We start from the raw sequence: 25,389 nt of genomic DNA, 5'->3' as shown, positions 1-25,389 counted from the left end.
TTCTGTACATAATTTGTCAGAGATTTGAAAGCTCTTTCATATGATGAGATCATAATTTTTGTGATTTTTCACACCAGCAAGGATTAGGGCCCTTCTGCTGAGCAGGCAACAGGAGAATAAGATGTTTAATAATCTGCTGATTTTGAGTTCTAACATTCTTCTCCAGTGTGAAATCTGGTTTAAAAGTTTAGTGATGCTTTTGTGTTTTCCTTTTAGTTAAAAAACTGCTGCATATCGCATATATTTTGTGAGGTTTTTATTTTCTCGAAACCAGTGAGTTGGATGCTGTTGGTGAATTCAAAAATTCACAAAAATATCAACTTTGACTCCAAAATAAATGTAATGTGCACACGCACACATGCTGGTATGCAGTACACAGTACATGAACAAGGTGCGTGATAATACATTTTAGTAGGCCTTGGCGCTGGCATGCCTACTGTGCGAATGGATGTACACACTTCCAACTTTTTCTGTTTACTGCTGTACTTCATTATTGCAAATTCATCCACTCACAATGTTATCAGAAAGTCCTAATTCACGAAATATTAGACACTACTTTTATAGCATGTCCGATAACAGTCTCTGTACAATTTTCCCTTTAAGGTGCATATTAAGTGCATATTAATTGTATTGTACTCCTTGCTAAATAAAAGTACCATGGTAAATGCAAAATGTGTATGATTGAAGAGCATAAATGTGGCAGGCTACTGTGCTGTGCTGCAGTCGCGATTCATTTCTTGAGCATGGTCATGCCGCCCTCTGTTGACAGAAGATGAAGAGGAGGGGGACGACTCCCACAAGATCGAGGTCCTCCACAAGAGGCGCAACCTCCTGGCCTCCTTCTGTAAGCTGATCGTCTTCAGCATCATTGAGATGAGGAACGCGTCAGGCATCTTTAAGCACTACATGAAGGTTAGTACACCAATCATCTCAACAGCTGCTTGGGTATGGTTCAGAACATTAGACAAATGAATCTTAGTAATCATGGCTGTAAGAATGTTCAATTGTCTTTTGTATAATGTGGATTTACACAAAATATATTTTGTTTCATATTGATAATTTCATTGGTAGTGCATTCATTTATTTATTTATTTATTGTTTTACATCAGATGTAACAGTTTCTACAGATTTGATACTAGCCTTTGAATAAACTAAACATTTCACACATCGTGTGTAACACTATTGATATGTATGCAATTGAAGGTGGCCTTGAGCTTAATTGTCTCATTATTTCTGATGACTTTTATTCCTTTTTAGAGTGATATGCAGAATGTTAGATCAAACAAGACACCTTTTTTTTTTCTGGAAGTGAGAGGAAAAAAAAGTGAATCCAGTTGATTTTATTCTCTTTCTTTGCTGAAGATGTTCTAAAGTTTATTTTGACTATAAGAGTGTATTCTCTCATGTTTTAGTTGAAATTGCAAGAGAATGTGATGATGCTGAAGTATGTATTTGTTCCTTCAGCTGCCTTTATTTCAATGAAAACATTGCAAATAAGGATACTTACGTGTGTATGAAGCTGCATCTCAACACATACCAAGAATTGTACTTATGAGGATAAAATAAGAGTGATCTGTTGTACTGAAGTGAAATGTAGGTGTGAAATTACTTTGTGATCACTTGCACTTAAAATGAGGACGATTTGATTGGACAAGTACCATACTCTCCCAATGTTCTTTATGAATCTGGTAATTCTCACTATGGTCCGAATTCACAAAGGTGGTTTAAATTTAGGCCACGGTTTATGCAAATTTTTTTGTTGCATAAATACGATTGACAGATTGAGTACGGCAACAGATGTCCAGTAACAAACGCATGTTTATGTGCGCATGTCAAAGGTACGCTTATTTCACGCTTGTTTTAGACCATGTTCGAAATTTAAACCATGGTTTAGATTTGAACTACCTTCATGAATTCGGGCCTCTGTGTCAGTCAGTGCCCAGTTGAAGATGTAATTAGCCAATGCTAACTTCATTCTTTTCAGTTTTATAATGACTATGGGGACATCATCAAGATGACACTGGCGAAGTCGAGAGAAAACAACAAGATCAGCTGCGCACGTACTTTGGGTCTCAGTCTCACGCAGGTCAGATATAGCCTTGTCACTTTTAGCCATCGAGTTAGGGGAGAATTTTCTTTGACAGATATCATCTTGCCATCATTAAAGTGTCATCTCCGAATTTCACCATTTATCTTATTGTGGGCAGAAAGAAAAGTAGTTGGAACTGCCTAAATTAATTAAGTCTGCACAAATTAGAAATAAATGTACGATAATTTGTCAATTTGAGGGAGAATTCAGTAAAAATCTTCTCAAATACAGTGCCAGTTTAGAATTTAGCAATTAAGAGGCTTTTGACAATTATGCAACCAAAACAATTGTATGTGAACAACAACAAAGGGTTCACAAAGAAGAAATTTTTTTGCCTTCCCCGATGAAATACTAACAGTAGATGGTAAAAAGTGTACCCACTTGTAATAATAAAAGGAAAAAGCAGCAAACTATAGAAATATTGTTTGAGACTTTATAGCTTAAATCTCTGTGTCCCTACCCCCCCCCCCCCACCTCCCCAATACCTTCTTGTTGCACCCTGTACATCACTCGTATCAAATGAGGTCAAGATGTCTATCTTCAGTGTCTCCAGGTCTCTATATCTCCCTTGGGCATTTGATTGTAATCTGTACATACTTAATGCTCATTGTGGTAATTTGATATCTCTGGACTTTCCATCTCTCTGCGACTCCGCCCCTCTCTGCCAGTCTCTTTACCCGTGGCCTGTAAGCCAGTGAGGTCAGTCGAAGTATGCTGTGATGGGGAGGGGCATATCATGAAGTGGTTCATTGGTGATTTTCACTGACAAATTTGCTCGCAGCCAATCAGACGAAAGGATTTCAGTAGCTTAGAAGAGTTGTCAGTGCCTGGCAAGCTTCACGAAAATGCTGCCCAGCTGTTTTGATTTCAATCTCCCTGTTGCCATCCCTCCCCCCCCCCCCATCATTGTTTACCATACTGTGCTGGGGGTTAAGGTTTGATGGGGTCCCTCACCTTTCATCTGTCTGTCTACCTCTAGCATCTATTCCACCCTCCCTTTGTTTATTGTACCCTGTGTACGTCAGCCAAACCCAGTTGGTCTATTTTTCCATTTTTCTCTCTGTTTCTCACTTGCTATGTAATTGGACACAACTCACCCATGTTCTATAGTGTCTAGACCCGTGTTTTTGTCTCTGTCTGTTACTATGAACAGATGCCCTAATTCTATTCACTCTCTTATACTGTGACTGCTGTGTAATGTCATGTCATTATTTCGTTTCTCTGCTGAACAGTTTTCTTATTATGTGTATGCTGTGAAATATTCCTGGTAGTCATTGTAAGATTGAGCCTAAAAAAGGGGAAAAATGAACATACATTCATTTGTGTTTTTGTCAATAAAGATATTAGTGCTGGCAGGGGATATCATGAATAATTTGAGATATTCCTATTTTGCAATATTTCCTGTTGATAATAAGATATGATTTGCGGATCCACAGTAAATGCTTCAGATGAAAACAATATGCTTTGATGCATCCAGTACCAAGAAGGTTCTGTGAAAAATCAAAATATCATGTTTTAACAGGTAGATCTACAGTTATGCTTGTTACTCACATGTCTTCACTTCGATCAAGGAGGTTCGAGAGATGGAGTGCAACTGACTATAATTATTCAATCAGCTGTCAGTTTTCTATGGATGGACAAAAGAATTCCACAGGTGCATTTGTGCCTTTGATGTTTGATGCTTGAAGCCGCCATCTTTCTGAGCAATCTGAAGATTCATTTTTAACGCTAACATAATATCGGGTATATGCTGCTCGTTTATAAAATTTAGATAAAAATAAACTAAATTTATATCAAATGCAATGAAATTTCACCTAATGATAAAGCATATAAAACAAAAGTCAATTCCGTTTGAAAATATGTGTAAAAGTGTTTATCTGAGCTGTATTTTGTGAAAGTGTTTGAAATTTTACCCTCATGGAAAGCCGGTTTTATCACTTTTCTCCTTATTTCCGCCAAATGAAACTAATATGGTATCATCTTCAAGTATAGTTCTTTATAAATTGATATGTCAGATTAGCATACAGACACGTACAGTCAAGTAATTTTGATATCTATTTCAGCAATATTTGAGCAATTTCTATTCGCGCACCCCCGTGCCTTTACCATTGTCTACCGCCCATCGTTTGTAAGTAGGGATAGCGAAAAGCAATTACCATCACAAAGACATATCTTCCTTGGAAAGTGGCTGGTGATTATGCAATGAGACGAGTCAATTGTCTTCACATCTGAGCGGCAGATCCAGTTTGACACATACTTCAAAAAAATTTTGAGTGGCGGCTTCGAGCATGGGATCAAAGCGAATAAGACTGTTGTGACTCCATTTTTGAACCTCCTTGCTTAGATACTGTCATAGGACCAAACTAACACCGATGCTGCTCATAAGTTGTAATTAAAACTTAAAACTCGTAACAAGTTCCTTTTCAAGTGATGTTTGTTTAAATTGTGTGTGTGCAGCTTTTCAAGGACATGAAGGGTGACATGGGCTATGATGAGGCCAAGACTCAGAGCCAGCTGAACGCTATCAAGGAGCTGGCCCGACGATTCTCTCTCACCTTTGGCCTGGACCAGATCAAGACCAGGGATGCAGTGGCTGCCCTGCACAAGTAGGAAACCAAGACCCTGCTTTGTATATTACATACCGTAGATAATGCACCATATCTAACGCAGTATACACTTGTACTCAATTGTGTTGATTGATTGATTGATTGATTGATCGATCGATCAATAAATGGATAGATAGATAGATAGATAGATAGATAGATAGATAGATAGATAGATTGAGTGAGTGATTATTTGCATTACTTTTCTATACATAAATGTAGTACTATGTCAATTAAACAAAGTTACTGAGCAAATTTTCAAATCATGATAGTGGAAACAGGTGAATTATCATCTAAAATGTACAATATTATTCCATGATAATACAAAAAGAAGATCAGCAGGTATCATTTTATACATATTCATGGAAAGCTCATAAACTGAAGTGCAGTATATTGGATCATATGTGTGGCTAATGTGTGTTAAGCCCAAGTTTAGTATGCTGGATTATATTCATGGCAAGTTGTTTATTTGTTTGTTTGTTTGTTTGTTTGTGTACCCGCCCACCCTCACAGGGAAGGGATCCAGTTCAGCCTGACTCCACTGGAGGACCCAGCCAATGAGTATGGCCCTCCCCCTAATGTAGGCTACCTGGAAATCTTGACCGAGTTCAGCAGCAAACTCATGAGGCAGGACAAACGCACTGTGTAAGAAAACCATTCATAGTTTGACCTTTGACCCCCAAGGAAAGAAAAACTTATCTCATATGATTACAACTAATGATACATTCGGTGATGTGGTGTTGATATGCATACATTTATATGTACACACCTTCATAAGTAAGCATGTATACATACTGTATAAACATGTATAGATATGCACACTCCAAAGTTTCACAGACAGCCAGACAAACGTGTACACATGTGTACATACAAATGTACATACATATAGGCAGACAGACAATCTGAGAGGTAATGAACCAGAAAAAACACACATGAGCTATAATGGCAAAAACTGGGGGTACAAAAATTAGCCAAATTTAGCCAGTTGTTTTTATTTTAATTTTAATCCAGAATCTCAAAGAGAGTTGAGACCTTTACCCATGCGAACTCAGTGCTGCAGTCACTTAACTGATTCTCTTCAATTCATGGTTCCCCTGTTCCCCCACCCCACAGGCTGCAGTACCTTGACAAGAACCTTAAGGAGGGCATGACGGAGCAGGAGGGGGAGGAGTGGGCGCCCCTGAGGATCTACCGGCACAGCCTCCTGCAGGGAGACCTGGTGGAGAGGTTGCCAGAGGTGCCACGCCCCTTGAAGGTCTCCAAGAAGCAGGCTAAGAACCTCAAGAGGAAAATGGCCATGCAAGGGGGTGAGTGAATCCGACCATTTCTCTTCTTGGGAAGGGTGGCATATTATGCAGTCAGGGTGCAGTCATATAATCTGAGAGGGGAGTCAGACTGGCTCATATGATGTGGTTGGAAGATATTAGTGAGATTGTAGTTTCCAACCTTGCAATGATAAATGTATAGCTATCTGGGTAAGAATGGACATGGATTCCGATCAATTTGAATTAGATTTCTTTAAAAAGATAATAATGATAAGTTTTTTGTTGTTTCCAAATTGATAACGTCTACTGTCTAACATAATAATTAATATAAACTCACTGATTTTTTATGGACTGCAGCAGTAAATCATGGTGATTTTTTTTTTTTTCACCCTAAATCGTTGCAAGTTATTTGATATACAGGCATTGAAAAAGGATACTTTACTTCATGATTAGTCAATAGCTCTGATTTGTAAATCATTCCATGATTTGTACTAAGAGCCTCTCCCCAGAGTGCACTGACATGCTTCTAGGACCCTTTCCTTTCACAGTCAAACATGCCAATGCTCTAGGATCGATCTCTTTGCAAGATAATGGAATAGTTTTTGTAATTAATTTGTGAAAATGTGTATTGACACTCTGATTAATCCCTTCACAATTATTTTTAAAATAATGGAAGATTTGGGTTAACAAATATCCTGATGTCCTTTCTGTTTGTGTAGAGGAGGGAACCAACGACCAGTGGCTGTCCCGCGATGCTCACATGAACGTGACAGGGGCTGCGAAACGTCTTCGCGCCGATGAAGAGGCTTCCCTTCAGGGATCAGAGAGAGACTTTGAGTGAGTGTCTGAGTCTTTTTTTCCCATATTGCTGTCTCTCATTTACTAGCCAAGTGAAAAATCCATGGTTTAGTAGTGTCTGCATTCATTCAGCTCACTGTTTCTTTCATGCCTGGGAATGGTGTCATGTTATTGATGGAAACAATTATTGTAAACCAGAAGCATGAAACTTTAGCGAATAGCCACTGGACTTTGATGCATTGTGTAGACAAAAACTTGCTGGTGCATTTTGCTTTCGCAAATCTCAGTTCCTCAGGAAATTTACAAAAGTTTCATGCTCACGAAAATTTTTGGTATTACAGTACTTACTCCCTACTTTCAGGGTCATGCATGGATTGCACTGGGACCAAATTCAGTAAAATGTTTCTTGAGTGCGAAGTCAAAGATAGTTTCTAGCAAGTGATGTTTACTGTGTCTCTATTGAATACACATTAAATGAAGAGTGTCTAATCCATTCTCTTTTCGCATCCCTTCTGCAGTTATATACAGCTTGGTGGCATTTCTTTTTTTTTCTTTTTTTTTAAAGGAGGGGGAAGGATGGGGGTTTACCTCATCTTGATATTGATGGCTGTGATCACTTTTGGCTATGGTGTCAACTTTGCTGCAGTAGTTTAGATGTCTAAGATGCAAAATTTGTCTTCAGATATGTGTTAAATCCTCAGGCAGTAGAGCTGCCACTTTTTGATGCAGATGCAAGATTCCTCACTCAGCATTGTGAAGTACTTAAGAGTATATGTTATTTCTGCATATATTATGAATGGATGCACAACTTTTGCAGTGTTGTCATGGCTACCCCTCCACAGGAAACACTTCCTGTCACAGTCCTCCCAGGCATCAGTCGCCTCCTGGCTGAACAGCCAGACTGTCAGGGCCAAGAAAAATAGAGCTAGGCATAGTTATGAGGGCAAGCCGAGAGCAAGTGGAACTAGACCTAGGGCAAGGTACAGGGTGTTAAGTTACACCATGTTCAACAGTGTTCCTGTTTATTTGTCTCCTATGATTTATTATTCAAGACATTCCCTTGGTGTTGAATAACATTGTGGAGATACACTTTCAAATGTTGTGTTCCACCTTCTTTACATAAATTATGTAAAAAGGTGACTAACGTGTTGCTGATAATTTGATTATGAAACTTGAAGGTACTAGCCATGTTTAGTTTCGTTGGTTTTGGATTTGTGTGTTGTTTGTTGTTGTGGTTTTTTTATTTTTTTAGGGGGAGATTTTATCTTTTGATCTCACTTCAAAGTCAGTCTAATGTTTATGTGAGAAAACAAAAGATTGCCATGTTTTACATTTACCTTAATCATAATGATACTAATGACTTGTATATTAACTCCAATGTGCTTAGAAGGAATTAGTCCTTCTGAAGCACATGAGCAATACAGGAGAGGAGGGAGTCTATCTTTATTTTGAAAAAAAAAACAAATCCCTATGTTACTCCTTGTTAGGAGTGTGTTAGTTTGCATGAAACGATATTGTTTTGTTTTCTATCTTGTAACTTCAAATTGAAATATCACAAGGAAGATACAAATCTTTACATGCATGTTTTCGTACTGTTCTAGGGTCTTATTGTTTTTCATGCCAAAATGACCATGGGAATCGACCAGGATGCATAACGTCACTGGGGTGACAAGACTGTGTATCTCAAATTTTGGTGAAAATGACTTTTTTGGATTTATGGTCAAATAATCAGGTAAGTGATGTCCTGTCCAAATCCTAGATGTCTTACTCCAAAAATGAAGCCACCAAGGCATGTCAAGGGAAAGGCTTTTCCATTTGCTATATTGTGCTTTGGCTGCCATGTTTTGGGGCTCTCCTGAACCTTTGACATTTTGTAGATACGAGGTCTTGTTGCCCCAGCGACGATAAGCATCTTAACCCATTGAAGATGAGTCCCGAGAATACTTGTGTAAGTGTCTGTGGAAAATATGTGCTGTAGCAAAATTAATCCGTCCTCAACGGGTAGAGTTTCTGTACTGTTTGGGGTGTGGATAGATGAGGGATGTGAACACAAGCCTTTGATAGGGTTTTCCTGACCTGGGTTTACTTTGCATACAGTGGTTGTTATGCATTTGTAGTGTGGTCTGATAACAAGAATCACACAACAAAAAACACTTCATGACAACGAAATAGAAAACAACTTAGAAGTTAAGAGTCATGTGCTGTCGTGATCCATGCCATACCATTTCATCACAATGAATTTCTCCTTTTTTGTGTGTGTTTTTTTTCACATATTTCTATTAAATCATGTTGTGTTTTTGCCTGTTGATTTCTGAAATTTGCACATACAGTAAACCTCGCATGAGTCGAAGCTCTCGGGACTGACAAAAATGCGTCGACTTAAGTGAACTTCGACTCTCGCGAGAGTCGATTTTTTTTCGACTCACAGTTATGTACATGTATTATAGTACATTTGCATGCATGTATGTGTGTGTGTGCTTGCGTGTGTGTGTTTGCATTCAAATTTGTCTGTTCTTGAAGATAATGTTCTTATTTTGTTCTAAATTGAACATGGAATTTGTATCAATACTAGTGTAGTTAAACGTAGTTCTGAGAATGTCTGCGCTAATGTGGCAACGTGCATGTGCTATGTCCATGGTGCAACATAGGTAGCCATAAACCTACCATGAGACAAACACTCTCCCAGGCCCATCCCAACTCCATTGAACAAAACTATACAGCCAGCCGGGCACCCACAAACAAGCTCCGCCCACTTGGCCTGTCACTAAAATATTAAAGCAGCGATTGGTTGACCAAGGAGTTCTGGCTTGACATGGATAAAGTATGGATGTGCTGTGTGTATGGATAAAGTATGGATCGATGTGCTGTGTGTATACATGTGTATGTATTCGACATGCGTGCGGAGCAGTACGGTGAGTGTGCATGCTTACCTGCAGCAGGTCAGGGACGGGGTTCTGCGACATGCCGATTTTTTATTCTCCTCTAAATGTAATGAGAATGCCAGAGAAATTTTCTTCGGCTCAAGCGATGTAAACTACGTGTATTTTGTACAAAAGGGACTGAATGTTTTACTTCGACACAGCCGAAATTCGACTATCGCACTTCGGCTTATCCAAATATTTCTTAGAAAAAACACATAGGGAAAAATCGGGACTTTTTATTTTGCTTCTAGTTAAGTGATTTTCGACTCACTCGACGTCGACTTATCCGAGGTTTACTGTATTTTTGTTGCATATCAGCATTTGAAATCCTATGCAACATAGTGCTTCTCAAGCACTAGGCATGGTCACTTTCTGTTTGTTGCTGTTGTTTTAACTTTTTCTTCCTTTCAAAGTTGATAAGAGTATTGAGTTGTCATGACACAAGATTTTTCTGACAGAAGTTTAGAAATGTAGCCCAAACACATAATTCTGAGAATAAAAAAGACGTTTGCAAAATTCATAGGAATACCTAGGGTTTCTTGTGTCCGTGATCAGGGATCAGCAGATCAGCACCAATATTTGTGCAATAATTCTATTGTTGAATGAAGAAAGTAATCAGTTGTCTCTCGATGTGCAAACGTTGAGAGGTTGCGACGTTTCGACTGCAAACTGCTAGTCTTCGTCAGGCAATGAACATAGACTTCGCTGTGTGCGGTTTATACAGCTGTGAAGGGGGCCCGGGCGACCGGGCGCGCTATTGTCCGGCTCTACTGAGGTGTGAGCTGGACTGCCATTGGCCGGTGCCGCTGGCCTGCTATTGGTCGAGGTGCTCCTGCGTTGTGGTTGGCCGCTGTCAATGGCCAATCACTGGGCGCGGTGCTGCTATTGTTCCCGGGGGGGGGGGTTGCTATCTCGAACCGGTTCAAACCGGTTGGTCGAGTGGCGTCGAATGGCCGATAACCATTCGTCAGGGATGTCAATGCCGCTATCCCTGTTGATGTTGTTCGGGTGTAGACGGATGTGGATAATGCAGCTAACCTTTTCCCAGTTGGGATGGTGCTCGGATGACCATGCATGTTCGGCGACAGCGGAACTCTCCGTGCGTCCAAGTCGAACATCTCGGCGATGTTCATGCTATGTTCATTGCCTGACGAAGACTAGCAGTTTGCAGTCGAAACGTCACAACCTCTCAACGTTTGCACATCGTGAGACAACTGATTACTTTCTTCATTCATTCTTCACCACGATGAACCTCTTCCAATCCAATTCCATTGTTGTATGAACTATTAACAATCTAGTGATTTTCCATGTTTCTACACCATGAGAGGCTCCATCCATCGCTGTCTATCTGCCCATGGTTTTGTTTCAGACACTCACTCATTACCAAACACACATTCATTAGACTTCATTCAAAGTTGAGGCATATAGCAGGATAATCAGCTCATTGAATCTTAGGGAATATGCAACTGTGAACAGTAAACAGAGTTCATGATCAGTCTTCAAACTGTCTCTGTTAATGAAAACTCTTATTTGCTTCATTTGGAGAGTAAGCATTATGCGGACTGCTTGTGTTTCTGATAATTGATTTGGATGTATTGTCTTTACCTCTTCAGGCACCCGATGCACCAAGAGGTTGATGATGAGGAAGATGATGAGGAAGACGAAGAGGAGGATGAGGAGGAGGATTTCCAGGAGGGCCAAGCCATGCAGGTCTTGGTAAGTGACGGTGCAAATCTCACCCCCTTAAAGGAAACTAAAACCTAAAGAGAAATTGTGGATTGAGTGAAAGCAGCAACATTAGCAGAACACATCAATGAAAGTTTGAGGAAAATCGGACAATCGCTGCAAAAGTAATGAATTTTTAAAGTTTTTTTTTTTTATGGGGGGAACAGCTGGATGAGGAGACTACTAGAGTTCATAATGTCATGTGTGGACAACAATATAAAGAAAATATAATGGGAATTCCACAAAAATTAATTTTTCATGAAAATTACACATTCCATCAACTTGATACTGACATACGTTAAGGGTAGTAATTATTCCCTATGCTTTCTGAGAGCGTTAGTCAAGTGCTCTGTCATTATGCTAAAAAAGTGAAATCATGTTTAATTTTCTTTTTATTTTCTATATTATTGTTGTCCATAAACATGATGTCATAAACTCAGGTAGTCTCCTCATCAAGCAGTTCCAACACAAAAACTTTACAAATTCATAACTTTTCCATCGATTGTCCGCTTTTCTCAAACTTCCACTGATGTATTCTACTAATGTTGGTGCTTCCACTCAATCCACATTTCTCTTTGGGGTTTGGTTTCCTTTAGAGACCAGACAAAGGATTAAAAAAACAACACAATAACAACAAAAACAACATTGAACTACCTATATCACCATTGGTTGGTTGACTTTGTTTGAAATCATATGTTGTCTATCTTGTTCTTCCCCCTACCCTTTCCCTTCCCTGTGATGTTGATGAAATGGTCTGAGATGCTCCCTCATTCCCCTTGTCTCATGAGGACCTGACAAAGATGAGGCCCTGTGTCTACAAGTGTAATACACATGGCAAATGGAGCACTGTATGAGCCATGTATTCAGCGAGTCTAGGTTTTTGCAAATCAGGACTTCTCAGCAATTTGAATTCGTGATCATGGAATACAGCAATGAATGGAGAAATGTACACGTGCACATTATGTCAGGATCTGAAGTGATATTTTTGTGCGTTTCAAAATTCACAAATAAGTCTGATTTGTGAAATTTCCGAAAATAAAAATCCAACAAAATATGTGCTGTATACAGTATATAGCCAGTTCAGAACTAGAGGAACACTAACTTATACTGTACATCAGAAGCACAGAAAAGCATGTAAAACTTCTTAGCAACAACTATAGAAACATCATTAGATTATGAATTGTGGCACAGTCATTAACCACATTCTGTTCATGATAATCTTACAGTATCAATGTTACTGCTGACTACATGTATTATGAAAAGTTTAAGTATAGAGAAAAATAATCTTCCACTAAAGAAATGTGAGTCCACTAAATGGTAAAATGAAAAAGCAAAGAAACTAAAAAGGAATAACTCCAAATGTCAGACTGTCATAAAAGTAAAAGGTTATGACCCCAAACCTTTGGTTAACATAAAATGATTACTCCTGCAGGAATGCAGAATAATGGAAGTCGGCAATATTGCATCAAGACACATAGATTTTAAATTTGATGATTGACCCATATCTTTTTTTTTTTCTTTTCTATTAGGGGATGTAATGATTTAGTTAGTAAGCAGGGGATACACTGTTTAATAGTGCGTGAGTGCATGTGATGTGTATACCGTCTCACCACTTGCAGTGCTTCTGTTTACTGATCCCTCAAACCTATTCTTTCATCTCAGATTAGCATGTTCTTTTATTCATTTGCGGTTCATGAAAAGTGCACTGGAGTTAATTACTAGTGTCAATACGAGTGAGTCCTTTGTCTGTAGATAGAGACCTCAGACATGGCATCTTTAGACACTGATTACACCTTTTTTTTTCTTTGTTTTATAACCTCTCAATGCCACCAGCAGCTTCTACATCAACATCACCCAGGGAAATTTTAGGCAGTGTTCCCAAAAGAAATCATGTGTGTAGCTGTTCTTCATAAATGTTCTATTTAGGAAAGTCTACAGGAACTTCGTCAACTTCCTGAAGCATCTGTACTCACATTTCATTACCTCCGCCAAGGGGGAGGTTATGTTTTCATTACCGTTGCTTTGGTCGTTCGTTCGTTCGTTCGTTCGTTCATTCGTTTGTCCATGTGCAAAATAACTCAAAAAGTAGTGAACGGATTTGGATGAAACTTGCAGGAAAGGTTTAGAACGATACAAGTAACAAACGATTAACTTTTGGTAGTGATGCGAGAATTTTTCGGGAATTTATGAAGGATTTTTGATATTTTGGCAGGTAGGGTCAATGAACTTGGGAGTTCAGGCTGCACGTATTTGAGGTTTGCATGCGCGCACTAAAGTGCGTGGTCTAGTTTCTGCTAGGGCTAGGTGCGCTGTGCAGCTGAGGATTTATGACGTAACAAAGGCTTCTATATTGGGAAATCGGGAGACTTTCAGCGCACTATTATAAACACTTTCAGCATGAAGTATAAGTATGTATGGGTGGAAATCACTGATATCTCTGTGGAAGAACAAGATCAGTGGTGGAAATGAGCTGCATGCTTGGCGGAGGTCTGCACTCTCAGAGTGCTTCGCTAGTTTTTATAAGAGTTTCCTAGACCTACTACATAGTGAAGGATGGATTGACAACCCTTCTCTCTATTCCACAGCTTGAGAGTTCTGAGTGGTGCAGCAGTGGAACTTCTCACACCTCGTAAAAGATCTAATTACACCAAACAGGGTTCTTGCTTCCCACATTTTGCTTTGTAGTCGTCGCGTTACAGGTCCACACCGCGGGAAACTCCGCCTCCTCAGAGGAAGCAGAAAGCTCTGGCTTTCTCCAGCATGGGCCGGGCCACTAGAGCAGGCTCCGACTATGGCAGAGAGAACCATAATGGAGCCCGCGGCAGGATGGGCCCGCCGCGGAAAACGAGGAGGAGCAGGCGGCTGATTTTGCCACGTGTGGAGGAGGACGACATGGCACAGCTTGTGCAAGATTACGACTCCTCGGAGGATTTCTTCTAGGCAAGCTGTACCCTCTATCAACACCTCAGCTTCTCTGTTTGTTTCCCATTCTTTTTCATTCTTTTCTTACAGTTTGTTGTGTTGGGAACAGATAATCAGAAGCATGACATTCCACATTGATTAATCAGCAAACATCGTTCAGCTGATACACATGTTTTAATGTTACTTTTTCTCTTTTCCATTCTTTTTAACAGATGGCTGTTGGCAGTTTTTGCTTTGTTTTGGCTGCTTACCGTTGTTGGCTGACGATGTTTGATGGCTGACCAATATTTAAAGCATTATACTTTTCATTTTTGCTTTTGACAGATCTTGAGATTACTAATATAACGGTTTTCTTTCACGATGAGCAAACTTTTCACCGCTCATGATAATAATAGATACAGTGATTTAGATGCGTATTGGTTTGAAATTATAATGGCTTGTGATATCATTTGATTCAAAGAATGCATTACCACCCGCTTTGTTTCCATCAAAGTAAGGTGGTTGTTTTTTTTTTTGGTTCTTTCTTCACAAGTTTTTGGCATCTCGTATGTGAGAATTTGTGTGTATGCTTTGTTTACTGTTTTTTTTTTACTAATCAATTTTCTTCTCATTGGTTTTGTATTAATGTTCTAATGCATGGATGTAGAGCAAATTGTTCAAAGATGAAGTGTTTGTGTTTTGATGATTTTCCTGAAAGGTTAATCTTTCTTTTCTTCTCAAATTCAGCAGAACATTTCAATAAAATTGTCTTTCTGCTGTGTTGAATACCATATTTCCTTCTGTGTGTCATAGATTTAGTTATAGATAGAAAGGATGTTTGATTACTGTGTATGCTGTTATTTTCAGACGAGTTTAATTTTTCGAGAATTTTGTCAATTATTGTTGGTTAATGATGCTAGCAACACTCAAAAATGTTGTCATGCCCTAGAGTAATCTAGTGCACTTACGATAGCCACAGTGTCAATTCACGAAAACAACATCTCATGAAAATGTCTGTGACCTCCCTGTTCGCGAAAATATCTGTATGTGAAAATAACAGCTTATACAATACTGTACTTAATTTGCCAATGAGACAACTGAATATGTAACTGACAAGTAGCGGAGAAAACTCTCTTCTGATGATATTCAGCACCTGAAATGTAGATTTGTCAAGTCATTTTACATCCTCCCTTTCATTCACTGACCTTCTGGAAACATTTTTGTCTCGCCCACCGGAGGTGAAGGCGAGACTAAGGGATCCAAATGGCGTCCGTCCGTCGTCCGTCCGTCGTCCGTCCGTCGTCCGTCGTCCGTCGTCCGTCCGTCGTCCGTCGTCCGTCACAAATGTTAAAGTTTACCTGCAAGACTCTCTTATGATGCATAACTTGGCAACTGTTACAGCAATGGCAGCCACACTTGGGTGATAGAAGCTCTAGGGGTATCTTCATGTTATGGTGTTGTCAGAGGTCATGTGATGATGTCAAAGGTCATTTTGAGGTCATATATTAAAGAGTATGTGCAAGACTCTCTTTTCTATGTTAAAGTTTACCTGCAAGACTCTCTTTTGACAAATAACTTCACATAAGTTGCTTGGATTTCAACCTAACTTGGGTCATAGATGCACTAGGGGTACCTTCATGTTATGGTGCCGTTGGAGGTCACAGGATAAGGTCAAAGGTCATTTGAGGTCATACGTTAAAGTTTACTTGCAAGACTCTCTTATCACATGTAACTCGACACATGTTGCTACAATGGCAATCAAACTTGGGTGATGGTCAGAGATGATGTCTCTTGGGAAGTTGAAGGTGACCACAAGGTCAAAGGTTACAGACAGGGGTCAACGAACTTTTAGAGCCCAATGTTAAGTTTTTAGGGCGCATTTCGTTTATGGCTCATAACTTTTGATCCCTTTGTCCGTTTGTGACCAAACTTGGATGAAAGATGTCCCTTGGGGAGATTAAGGTCGTCACAAGGTCAAAGGTCACAGAAAGGGGTCAGCAAACTTTTAGGGCCCAGTGTCATGTTTTTAGGGCGCGTTTTGATTGTGGCTCATAACTTTTGATCCCTATGTCCGTTTGTGACCAAACTTGGAGGGTAGATGTCCCTTGGGGAGTTAAAGGTCATCACAAGGTCAAAGGTCACAGAAAGGGGTCAACAAATTTTTAGGGCCCAATGTTAAGTTTTTATGACGCGTTTCGATTATGGCTCATTTCTTTTGATCCCTTTGTCCGTTTGTGCCCAAACTTGGATGGTAAATGTCCCTTAGGGTGTTGAAGGTCACCACAAGGTCAAAGGTCATAAGCAGGTCAATTAACTTCTGGGAGTTATAACAAATATTAATTCCTTGTACGCGAATGGGCGAGACACAATTTGGTGATTGCCTTGTTGAACGTCACACAGGCTGTTCTTTTCTTATATTCATTCCTTCTGAATGTAATCACATTTTTGGTCATAAGAAGTCATCTCGATAATATTTGTATGACAATTTTGTTTCAGAATTGGCATTTTTTGTCTTTTGCGTGTTGATATAAAATATTCGTATGTTATATATTTGTAGACGTTGATCACAGCCCTTATTCAAATCTTTAATTACATATCGGTGATGTTTGAGATGCTGCTGTAACAAAATTTCAGAGCCATCAGCATATATTTCAAGCTTCTAATCAGGATTTGAGATGATTCTTTGATTTAGTTTAAGTTTTATTATGTTTTCTTGTAGAGTTTTGGTTTGATTTTTCATTTTCAAATATTGTTGTGAGCCCATTCAAGGGAGTAGATTTTAAGTCTGTACATTTAACTTGTGTGAATGAAGAGTTATCAGCTCAGCGAGAATACCAATCAGGTAGGGTGTAGCAGAGATGCCAACTGTACCTCTTCGTCATTGTAATGTACCTTTTTATTTCTGACCAAAATACTGCAGGTTTCATGGAAAATGTTGTTTTTCCCAAAATTTGTTAGACTGCACTACACATGTCTATGCAGAAAAGGTACATGTACAAATGCTGTTTTTCCACCAAAAATACACCTTTTCAGCCGTCAAAAATACTGTAATTCTGTTTACAAAGTTGGCATCCCTGGTGTAGATTATAAGACAGTTGTCATGTATTTGTGTTAATTTTATTAGCAGTCAAGAATCATTTGTCGAACATGAGAAGCTAATCTATACACGTCTTGGTTTACTGATAAAGTTTTGCTATACAGTAGAAGCTTCATTTACCTACAGACAACAATTTCAAGATGTAAAACATGTTCATTTTCCTGGCAAGCAACATTTACTCTGGTAGTAAACATGCCTGATCAGCCTGAGCTGTTAAAACTAGTCAGATGTGCATTGCAGGTCATGCATTGGAATGTCATCGACTCCCGTCTAGTGAAATATGAGTGACAAGCTTTTGGTTTGTCAACATTGTTGCCTGAAAACTTGCAGTATTTTATGATACCTGACAGGTCAGAGTTCAGTCATGTCAGTACAATGCATCTCAGTCCCTCCACCCCCACCTCATTCCCTACCCATACAGTTAGCTAGCTGCTTTTTTGTGTCACCACTCTTTGGCATAAGCATTGAAAATATGCCACTGCTGACAATTATTTAGAAAATCAACAACAAAGAAAAAGAGAGGGGGAAAAAAGAGATGTCTGGAGGTATGAAATGTGTAGATTTTACAGGCAGTGGAGTTCTTTGAGTCTTGAAAGTACAACAGACATGTACTGTAAAACACAATATTTTCGCGGCATGACATTTTTGCAACTTGGAGCCAATTGCCTATTTTACGGCACAAAATCTTCGCGAGTTGCCTCTAACATTCAGTGCATGTAGTGTAGACAAGAACTTTCATGAGCATTTTTAATTTTGCAAATCTTGGCTCTCGCAAAATTCACGAAATTGAAATTTCTGCGAACATTCCTTGTTTTACATTGCGAGGACACAGTCAAGGACTTTTTTATTTGATCAGTAAATCTTGCTCCTTCACTCCCCCCCCCCCCCCCCCCCCCTGTCAGCAGAGTTCACTGGGCTATATAATGAGACAAAGATTTCTGTTGTATTTTTATTTTCTGCAGGAGGGTATGCAGATGGGTTCATTCTGAGGAGTGAGGTCTTCAGTGCTGTTTTGAGTGAAGCATACTACAGGCGTAAACTTAGTACCAAGCCAGTCTCGGTTCCATCAGAGTCTACACCCGACTTCTCAGTGCTCCATGCCTTGCCCACCTCCCTCATTTAGCAGTTCAAATGGAATTTTGCCGTAATTATTTGGATAATGTTTTCAGTCACATATTTGATAGTGATTCATGATGGGCAGCTTTTTATTTTGTTTCAAAGTCAGGAGAATGTATGATGGGTATTTTTCTCTGAAGACACTGGAGGGTTATTTATTATTTATGTTATTTAATATCCTGTTATGATTAGTTTTTTTTTCCTAGGGAAGGCAATTAGAACAAAAAATAAGGGGATTGTTTTTTAACTTATCTTCAAATGCAAAAGATGGTCAAATATAAGTAAGATTAAGAGGTCATGTGACTGCAGCATATCAGTGAGATAATGCCTTGTGTTTCCAGAGCAATGTTCTTTGAAAAGTGTGTGCTCCTTGTATTGTTTGGATATCAGCCCACAATCCAGCAACAAAAAATAGTCCATATTGATGTTCCATTCACATGCTGCATCCTAATACACTTGTACTGATCTAAAAAGGAATTATTAAAGTATGTGTTGCATATTAAGACAATATTCTCACCAACTAGGAGGAAATTGTGGTATGAGTTTGATGTGAACCCCATCAGCACATCACTTATCCCCAAGAAAATTCTTGAGAAAAAGATATTCAAGAACTTGAACTTTGGCTGCCAGATTGTGCAGCTCTTTTTACTAGTCTCATACCAAGACTGTTCAGCTAATCTAAAGATCCAAATGCCCTTTCAGATAATTACATCATAAATATCTAATTCGAATGTGAATATATATGCAGAATTGTCATTGAGCATTACATTGCATGTTTGACAGTTAATTTTGCAGGTTTGGAGGTATGAACTCATTGAGCATTACATTGTACAAATGGGAAACCCTAGCTTACAACATGAATAGTCATTGTGATTTAATGTCAGCTACATGGAAGTTTATGGTGTAGATAAAAATTTGTCTCATATGTACATTTGGAGGATTAGGAATGTTACAAGCCTGTTCATTCATAGAGTGCATTTTGAAAGATTGTACATAGTTTGTAAATCTTGTTACTGGCATATTGAATGTTTTTGATACAGTACAGTGTATAATGCTCAATGAAACAGCATAAAACATCAGCATAACTTAACTTTGGCTCTCAAGGAATTATTTCTGTTGGTACAAGTGTTAAGATCACAATTTTAAAGGAGCTTCTTCAACTTTGCTAATTAAGCAAGTTCCAGTATAAACTTCAAAATGTCATGTAGTCTTTCAACACTTCTTGACCTGTATCAAAATAAAATTTATGTCCTTTTTCCATTTTGAATCAGTTATGCCAATATGCCCAGTCAAAGCAAGGCCCAAATTTTCCGAAATGTGCTTAGAGTATTCACAGATTCAAAGCCAGAGTGATGTTAATGTACAGCATTAGGGATCTTATTGTTCTCAACTGACTTATTCCAAAACTCATTGTTGTCTTTGAAGAGCATCATGTTACAAGTTTATTGTTTTGTGTAGTAGCATTTTTGAATGTTTTGACATGTACTTTAGTGTTGGACTTGTCTCTCAATTGACTGTGGAATGTTTTTCCAACAGCTTTTTACATTGTGACACTACTGTGGTCAACATTGAAATATATTTGTACAAGATTGTACAATTGTATAAATGAATACCAAAGTTTTCAAAAGGTTCAGTTATTGTTCTGGGAGTGTTGTTTGGACCGAATGAAAGTCTTCTTCTGTGATTGTTTTATGTGAAAAGCAAAAATGTACAGCATGAACACAGAGACTCCAACTCTCCCGTTTTCGACGGGAGATCTCCCACCGAAAACCGATTTTTGCAAAATCTCCTATTCTCCCGCTTGAGATTTAATTTCTCCCACCCTGGCTCTGTGTCTCCCGTTGGAAAGGATTTCTTACTCATTGCTATTGTATGTTGAAAAATTAAGCCTTCGATAGCACCGGAGAGCATCTAGAACCCTGGGAACTTCGCACACATCAACTTGGAGTCTCCCATTTGCTAGGGAGAATCTCCAGATCAGAAGATGCTTTGGGTTGGAGTCTCTGTGAACATGTTGACTTTTAATAGTGAAATGAATAAAATCAGTCAAACAGACTGGTCAAATTGCATCTGGAAGGGATGGTGAAGTATTGGTTGAGGTGAGAACTCATCTTTTAACTTTTTGCAAGATACTCAGAAACCACTGTGTGAAATGTTTGGGAAAAAAAAATAAAATTCTAAGAGGAATTCTAAGTTTATTTGATGGGAATTGGTTTTAAAATGGCTGAGGTATCTAAAAACTAAGTAAAACAAAACGATCCTAAGAAAAAGGTCCCACCTTTTATTAGAATCGCTTTGTTTTGGATATCGCAAGCAGCTTAAAACCAATTTTCATGAAAATAAATATTAAATCCCTCTTAGAATTATATGCTCTTTCATATTTCATAAGAGGTTTCTCATTAGCTAAAAAAATAATCATCAAAAAATATTGGAAACCTCAATTCTATCTCGACCAAAACTGTACCATTCCTTTTTGAAAATCTAAAATATGAATATATTATCAACTAGGAATAACAGGGGCGCTATCACATTTAAGATTTGACCAAAGATAAAAATGAAACAATCAATTTTAAAATTTGATTTATATCAAAAGTGGGTAGATTTTATAAACATTGTTCTAAATATTGGGTAAATAGCACCATTGTGGTTTTGATTATTAACATTTTTTTTAAATGAAAATGATTTAGAACTAACACCATAATGTAGAGGAGATTGAGCTCTACAACGTGGTACATGTACCAGTAGTTCAGTACCCCTTCAAAATTGCAGTACATGTAACGCCTTTCTGGTTCTCGGCTGACGATATGGAAATTTGAAGTTTTACACGTTTTCACTAACTACACGTACACCTAATGAAACCACAAAGACAAGTTAGGTGAGACAGTGGTGTTATCACCTTACAAATCTTGCATTCATTTGTATTTTGAAAACAACAGCAACAAATTAAAGTATGTTATTGTTCAATGATTCAGCAACTACTATGGTACAAAGCCCCCCTACCCCCCCCCCCCCCCCATTGTCATTTATAGGCTATCACAAGTCTTCAAGTATGGGATGCGAAGGATACTGCTCATTTGTATCTAAAGTGCACTCCTGTTAAAACAAATATGGTTATAACGAAATTCCACATACAATGAAGTAAAAATGAAGTTCCAATTTATCATCTATATTATTTCATGTAATGTATTTGTAGGCCTACGGTTATAACTAAATTTCAATACAGTGCAGGCCCGTAACTAGGATTTTTATGGCAGGGTTTAGAATAAGACAAAGTACGTGGACCCCCCCCCCCCCCCCAAAAAAAAAAAAAAAAAAAAGAGGCTCCCCTGTGCATTTTTTTTCTTTTTTTTTTTGTGATCAGGGTGATTAGTTCGAACATCCTATCCAAGTTTTCTCATCGCCCGTCGCGCATCCACCAGATTCTAACTAATATTCTTCATTTCTATCGTTATGATCGTGTAATTCAAAGCAAATTTCTCCCAGGATTTAAAACTTCAGGATATGAGGGCCTCATCAAAGAAGTGGCAGTCATATTTCCTCTTTATAAAAATGTCGCCTTTAGCTGAAGTTGGGAGTTGAAAATCGACCCAAAAAAAAAATATATATCGGTTGTCAATCAGTTTCTTGACGGAGATGATGCGAAAATCAAGTCATCCCGGAGGTAGAGAACTAGATACATAAATGTGTATTATTTTTAGCCCACTTCCCTTTGGCGAAAATTCCAGACAGAGCATGCCAATTGTTGTTTACCAAAAAATGCGTGTTTTATCTAATTAACGATATGAAATGCGTTTCCTCTGGTTAATATCCTGAAGCAGTGCTGTATATGAAAACAACCCAAGACATTAGAGGAGTATTGTCCAGGGCAATTATCCCCTGGGCAATTAATCCCGGACCCTTACCCTGGCCCTAATCCTAATCCTAATCCTGAACCTAGTCCTAGCCCTAAACCTAACCCTAACCCTAATCTTCACTCTAACCTTACCACTAACCAGTAGTGAATGGGGGGTAATTGCCCCTTGGGGGTAATTGCCCGGATATTGTCCTTGTCAGCTCCGTATGGGGTTCCAGAAAACAAGGTCCCCAAACGCATCTTTTCCCAGAAATACCGAACAACGGTTCGAGTACGTGTGGTAGCCAACTATTATGTGTGTAAGTGTCGTAGCGGGAGGTATGTCATTAAGCCATACATCGATCGTAATATTTTATTGCTTTGCTGCAAATGCTTTATTTTATTCTTTTTGTTTTCTTTATCGGAACGATCGTTGACTTATAGCCACAATCAGTACCATAAGACAAATTAAATTCCCAACAGTAGATGTTGAATTATTCCGTCACTTGCGTTGAATACGTCAAGATTAAAATTCGACAGGAAACAAACGTGAAACGTCAAAGACATTTCGACTGCTATCTAATGCTTAAAGTTGCAACCTCTTAAGAATAAGGGAAAATGAAGATAAACCTCTGTTTGTACTGTAGTCGCATGTTGAAGCATAACAAGAAAAGAAAAGAGAACAGTTCGTTTCTTTCAAAGTGAAATGCGATCTCAGATTTTATCATGATTATAATTATAATCATTGTGCTAATGCGTGCATTTTGTCTAACAGATGTAAAGTTAAAAAGAATTGTATAAGGCCAAACGTAAACTCTTCTGTATCATCTTACCGCATATACCAACGACCAAGAAATATGTGTATTTACAATGGACAATTTTCTTTCATACCAAAAAAAACAAACAAAACAGACAAACAAACACAATCATGAACTCCGAAGTGGTATACACTTCCAGTAACAGTGGACTCAATGTGCAAACAATCAGTTCCGGAACAGGTAAACCTGCTGCAGAACATATCACTAAAGAAAGTCATTGCGGAATCAGTCCACATTCACATCGTTATGACAAATTGATGTCAAATTATGCTTGATGTTCAGTTTTTGTTTTTCTTCTGCTTGTTTCGTTAATGTTTTTGCGTTTAATTTTCTATGAAGTTTTTCTTGATTTTAAAACTTTATTCCTTTTTCCTAGTAAGATCTTTACAAGATATCATATACGAACGTAAAATTGTCTGCAAAACAAAGTTGAATAATTCTTTCTCTAAACGCTCAAGTTACGGCTAATGTACTAGCAATTTCTGTAGCATGTCAAAGATCAAGAATACAGAAAGTTGTATACACTATAATCACTTATGAGATTACTATGCTTCGTCTTCTTGACAGGTGAACTCAGTCAAGAGACATTATCGTATCATATTGCCATGTCTCCCTCAACGTTTAGTTATGATGATGACAATTTGGCCTACATTTCCAGGCATATCGACTTCTCCGATTAACAGGATTTGAGCATCAAAGTTCCGACACGCGAAAAAAAAGTATCGCGGATCTTCGCTATCCAGGATACGTCAAAGGTTAGCCAGTGCAAGTGAGCCGTGACAAGTGACGAAATGATAAATCAAACTTTAGAGACGAGGAATATAGAAAAACAGAGAAATAACAAACATAAAACATGTGTCATTTTGTACTGAGATGCATTCGTAATGACACAAAAAAGTGCCTGAACTTTTAATATTTGCCTTCGTGCCTAACTTTGAGGGCGTGCCGTGACATCGATGTTTTGAAGGCGAGAGTCGTGTCACGAAAACAAGCAACTATAGGAGTGACGCAAAGACGGAACCGTGATAAAGATACATCAAAATACTTAATTCTTTGTTTAATGGCACCGTCATCAGAATCATGAACATCAGAATGACGGCTCCATGGGCCTCTTCAACATATTCCCTGTAAAAATCTAAGGGAAAAAATGAAGTAAAAGTCTTCAGAAATATTCCGAGACGTCCATGAAATCTTCGTGGTGTTTAACCCGGTGGTGGTCCCGCCTTACATTCAACTGGACCCCATGGAAGACCAGCTATTGCAGCTGAGTATGGGCTATCCAGCCATCTTCTCAAATGGAAATCAATCAAACAAACAAACAAACAAATCTTCATAAGGCCCACTCGTCTATTCTGTTCCACTCTGTTGCAAAAATAGATTTAATTCGTATACCACAAATTTCAGCTTTCGCAACCCAAGATTAAAGATAACAATTTTTTTTGTGCCTTAATGGTCTCTGGAATTGAAACTAATGAAATAATTAATATTGAAATATTATATATATAATATTACTATTGAAATAATTGATTTTTTTTCTTCTTTTTAATTCAGGGCAAGTAGTGTTTCCTATACTGCAAGTAAATGGAAATTAAAAAATCTATACTTAGCCGAAGGGCAAGTGTGAAGAAAGTTACTATGGATCCCTGAATCACAACTACCGTTGTGACTACAGAGCTGCAAATCACTTCAACTTAAGAGCAGTATTAGACAGAACAAATAAGAATTCCACAAAACAAACTGTATACATGCGTTCTCTACAGCCATAGCTCCGACTCCTCCCGAAACAAGGAATTACGTCATCAGGGTACACAATAAACTCAAACATAACATATTCTCCGACCACCTTCACTTTGAAAGTGAATGTCTCATGAAAATAAAACACAAAAAACACCCCAAAATCGTTAAAAGATTGTCAAACGTCACTGGCACCCACACATGACGTCACTGCGATGACGCAGTAAAGCAACAGTATGTTTAGTTGTTGTTGGTGGTGGTGATTTGTCTGGAGTAGGAGGGTTCTGAAGAGCGTGGTGCATGATGTATTTCGCGTTGCTTGGATTTAAGACAGTAGATAGATGACTTCTAGAAAATGACATGGTGTTCATTCCCACACGTTTATGACCTGCGACCCAAGCAGGATATTCCACGGCAGCTGTGATGCACTGGTTGCGCGATAAATATAAGCTGAGCTCTTGAAGTCTCATTCTTCACTTACCCTCGATTT

General features: G+C 38.5%; 1 protein-coding gene across 1 annotated transcript in view; it reads left to right on the top strand.

Moving 5' to 3' along the window:
- LOC139722121 (cohesin subunit SA-1-like) overlaps nucleotides 1–19,963 on the top strand; it is a 37,965-nt gene extending 18,002 nt beyond the window's left edge. The window contains exons 19-26 of the mRNA XM_071633441.1: nucleotides 770–912; nucleotides 1,985–2,086; nucleotides 4,547–4,695; nucleotides 5,206–5,337; nucleotides 5,806–5,999; nucleotides 6,677–6,794; nucleotides 11,290–11,392; nucleotides 18,362–19,963. Coding sequence (XP_071489542.1) covers nucleotides 770–912; nucleotides 1,985–2,086; nucleotides 4,547–4,695; nucleotides 5,206–5,337; nucleotides 5,806–5,999; nucleotides 6,677–6,794; nucleotides 11,290–11,392; nucleotides 18,362–18,388 — 968 coding nt within the window. The 3' untranslated portion in view covers nucleotides 18,389–19,963. The remainder of the gene's footprint in view (nucleotides 1–769; nucleotides 913–1,984; nucleotides 2,087–4,546; nucleotides 4,696–5,205; nucleotides 5,338–5,805; nucleotides 6,000–6,676; nucleotides 6,795–11,289; nucleotides 11,393–18,361) is intronic.
- Nucleotides 19,964–25,389: the final 5,426 nt, after the last annotated feature.

Source organism: Diadema antillarum, unplaced genomic scaffold (assembly GCF_040938485.1).
Source record: "Diadema antillarum isolate AM-2024a unplaced genomic scaffold, OU_Dant_1.0 scf00000157, whole genome shotgun sequence".
Classification (NCBI taxonomy): domain Eukaryota; kingdom Metazoa; phylum Echinodermata; class Echinoidea; order Diadematoida; family Diadematidae; genus Diadema; species Diadema antillarum.
The sequence above is the reverse complement of the archived record's forward strand: the minus strand, read 5'-3'. Positions and strand labels throughout refer to the sequence as shown.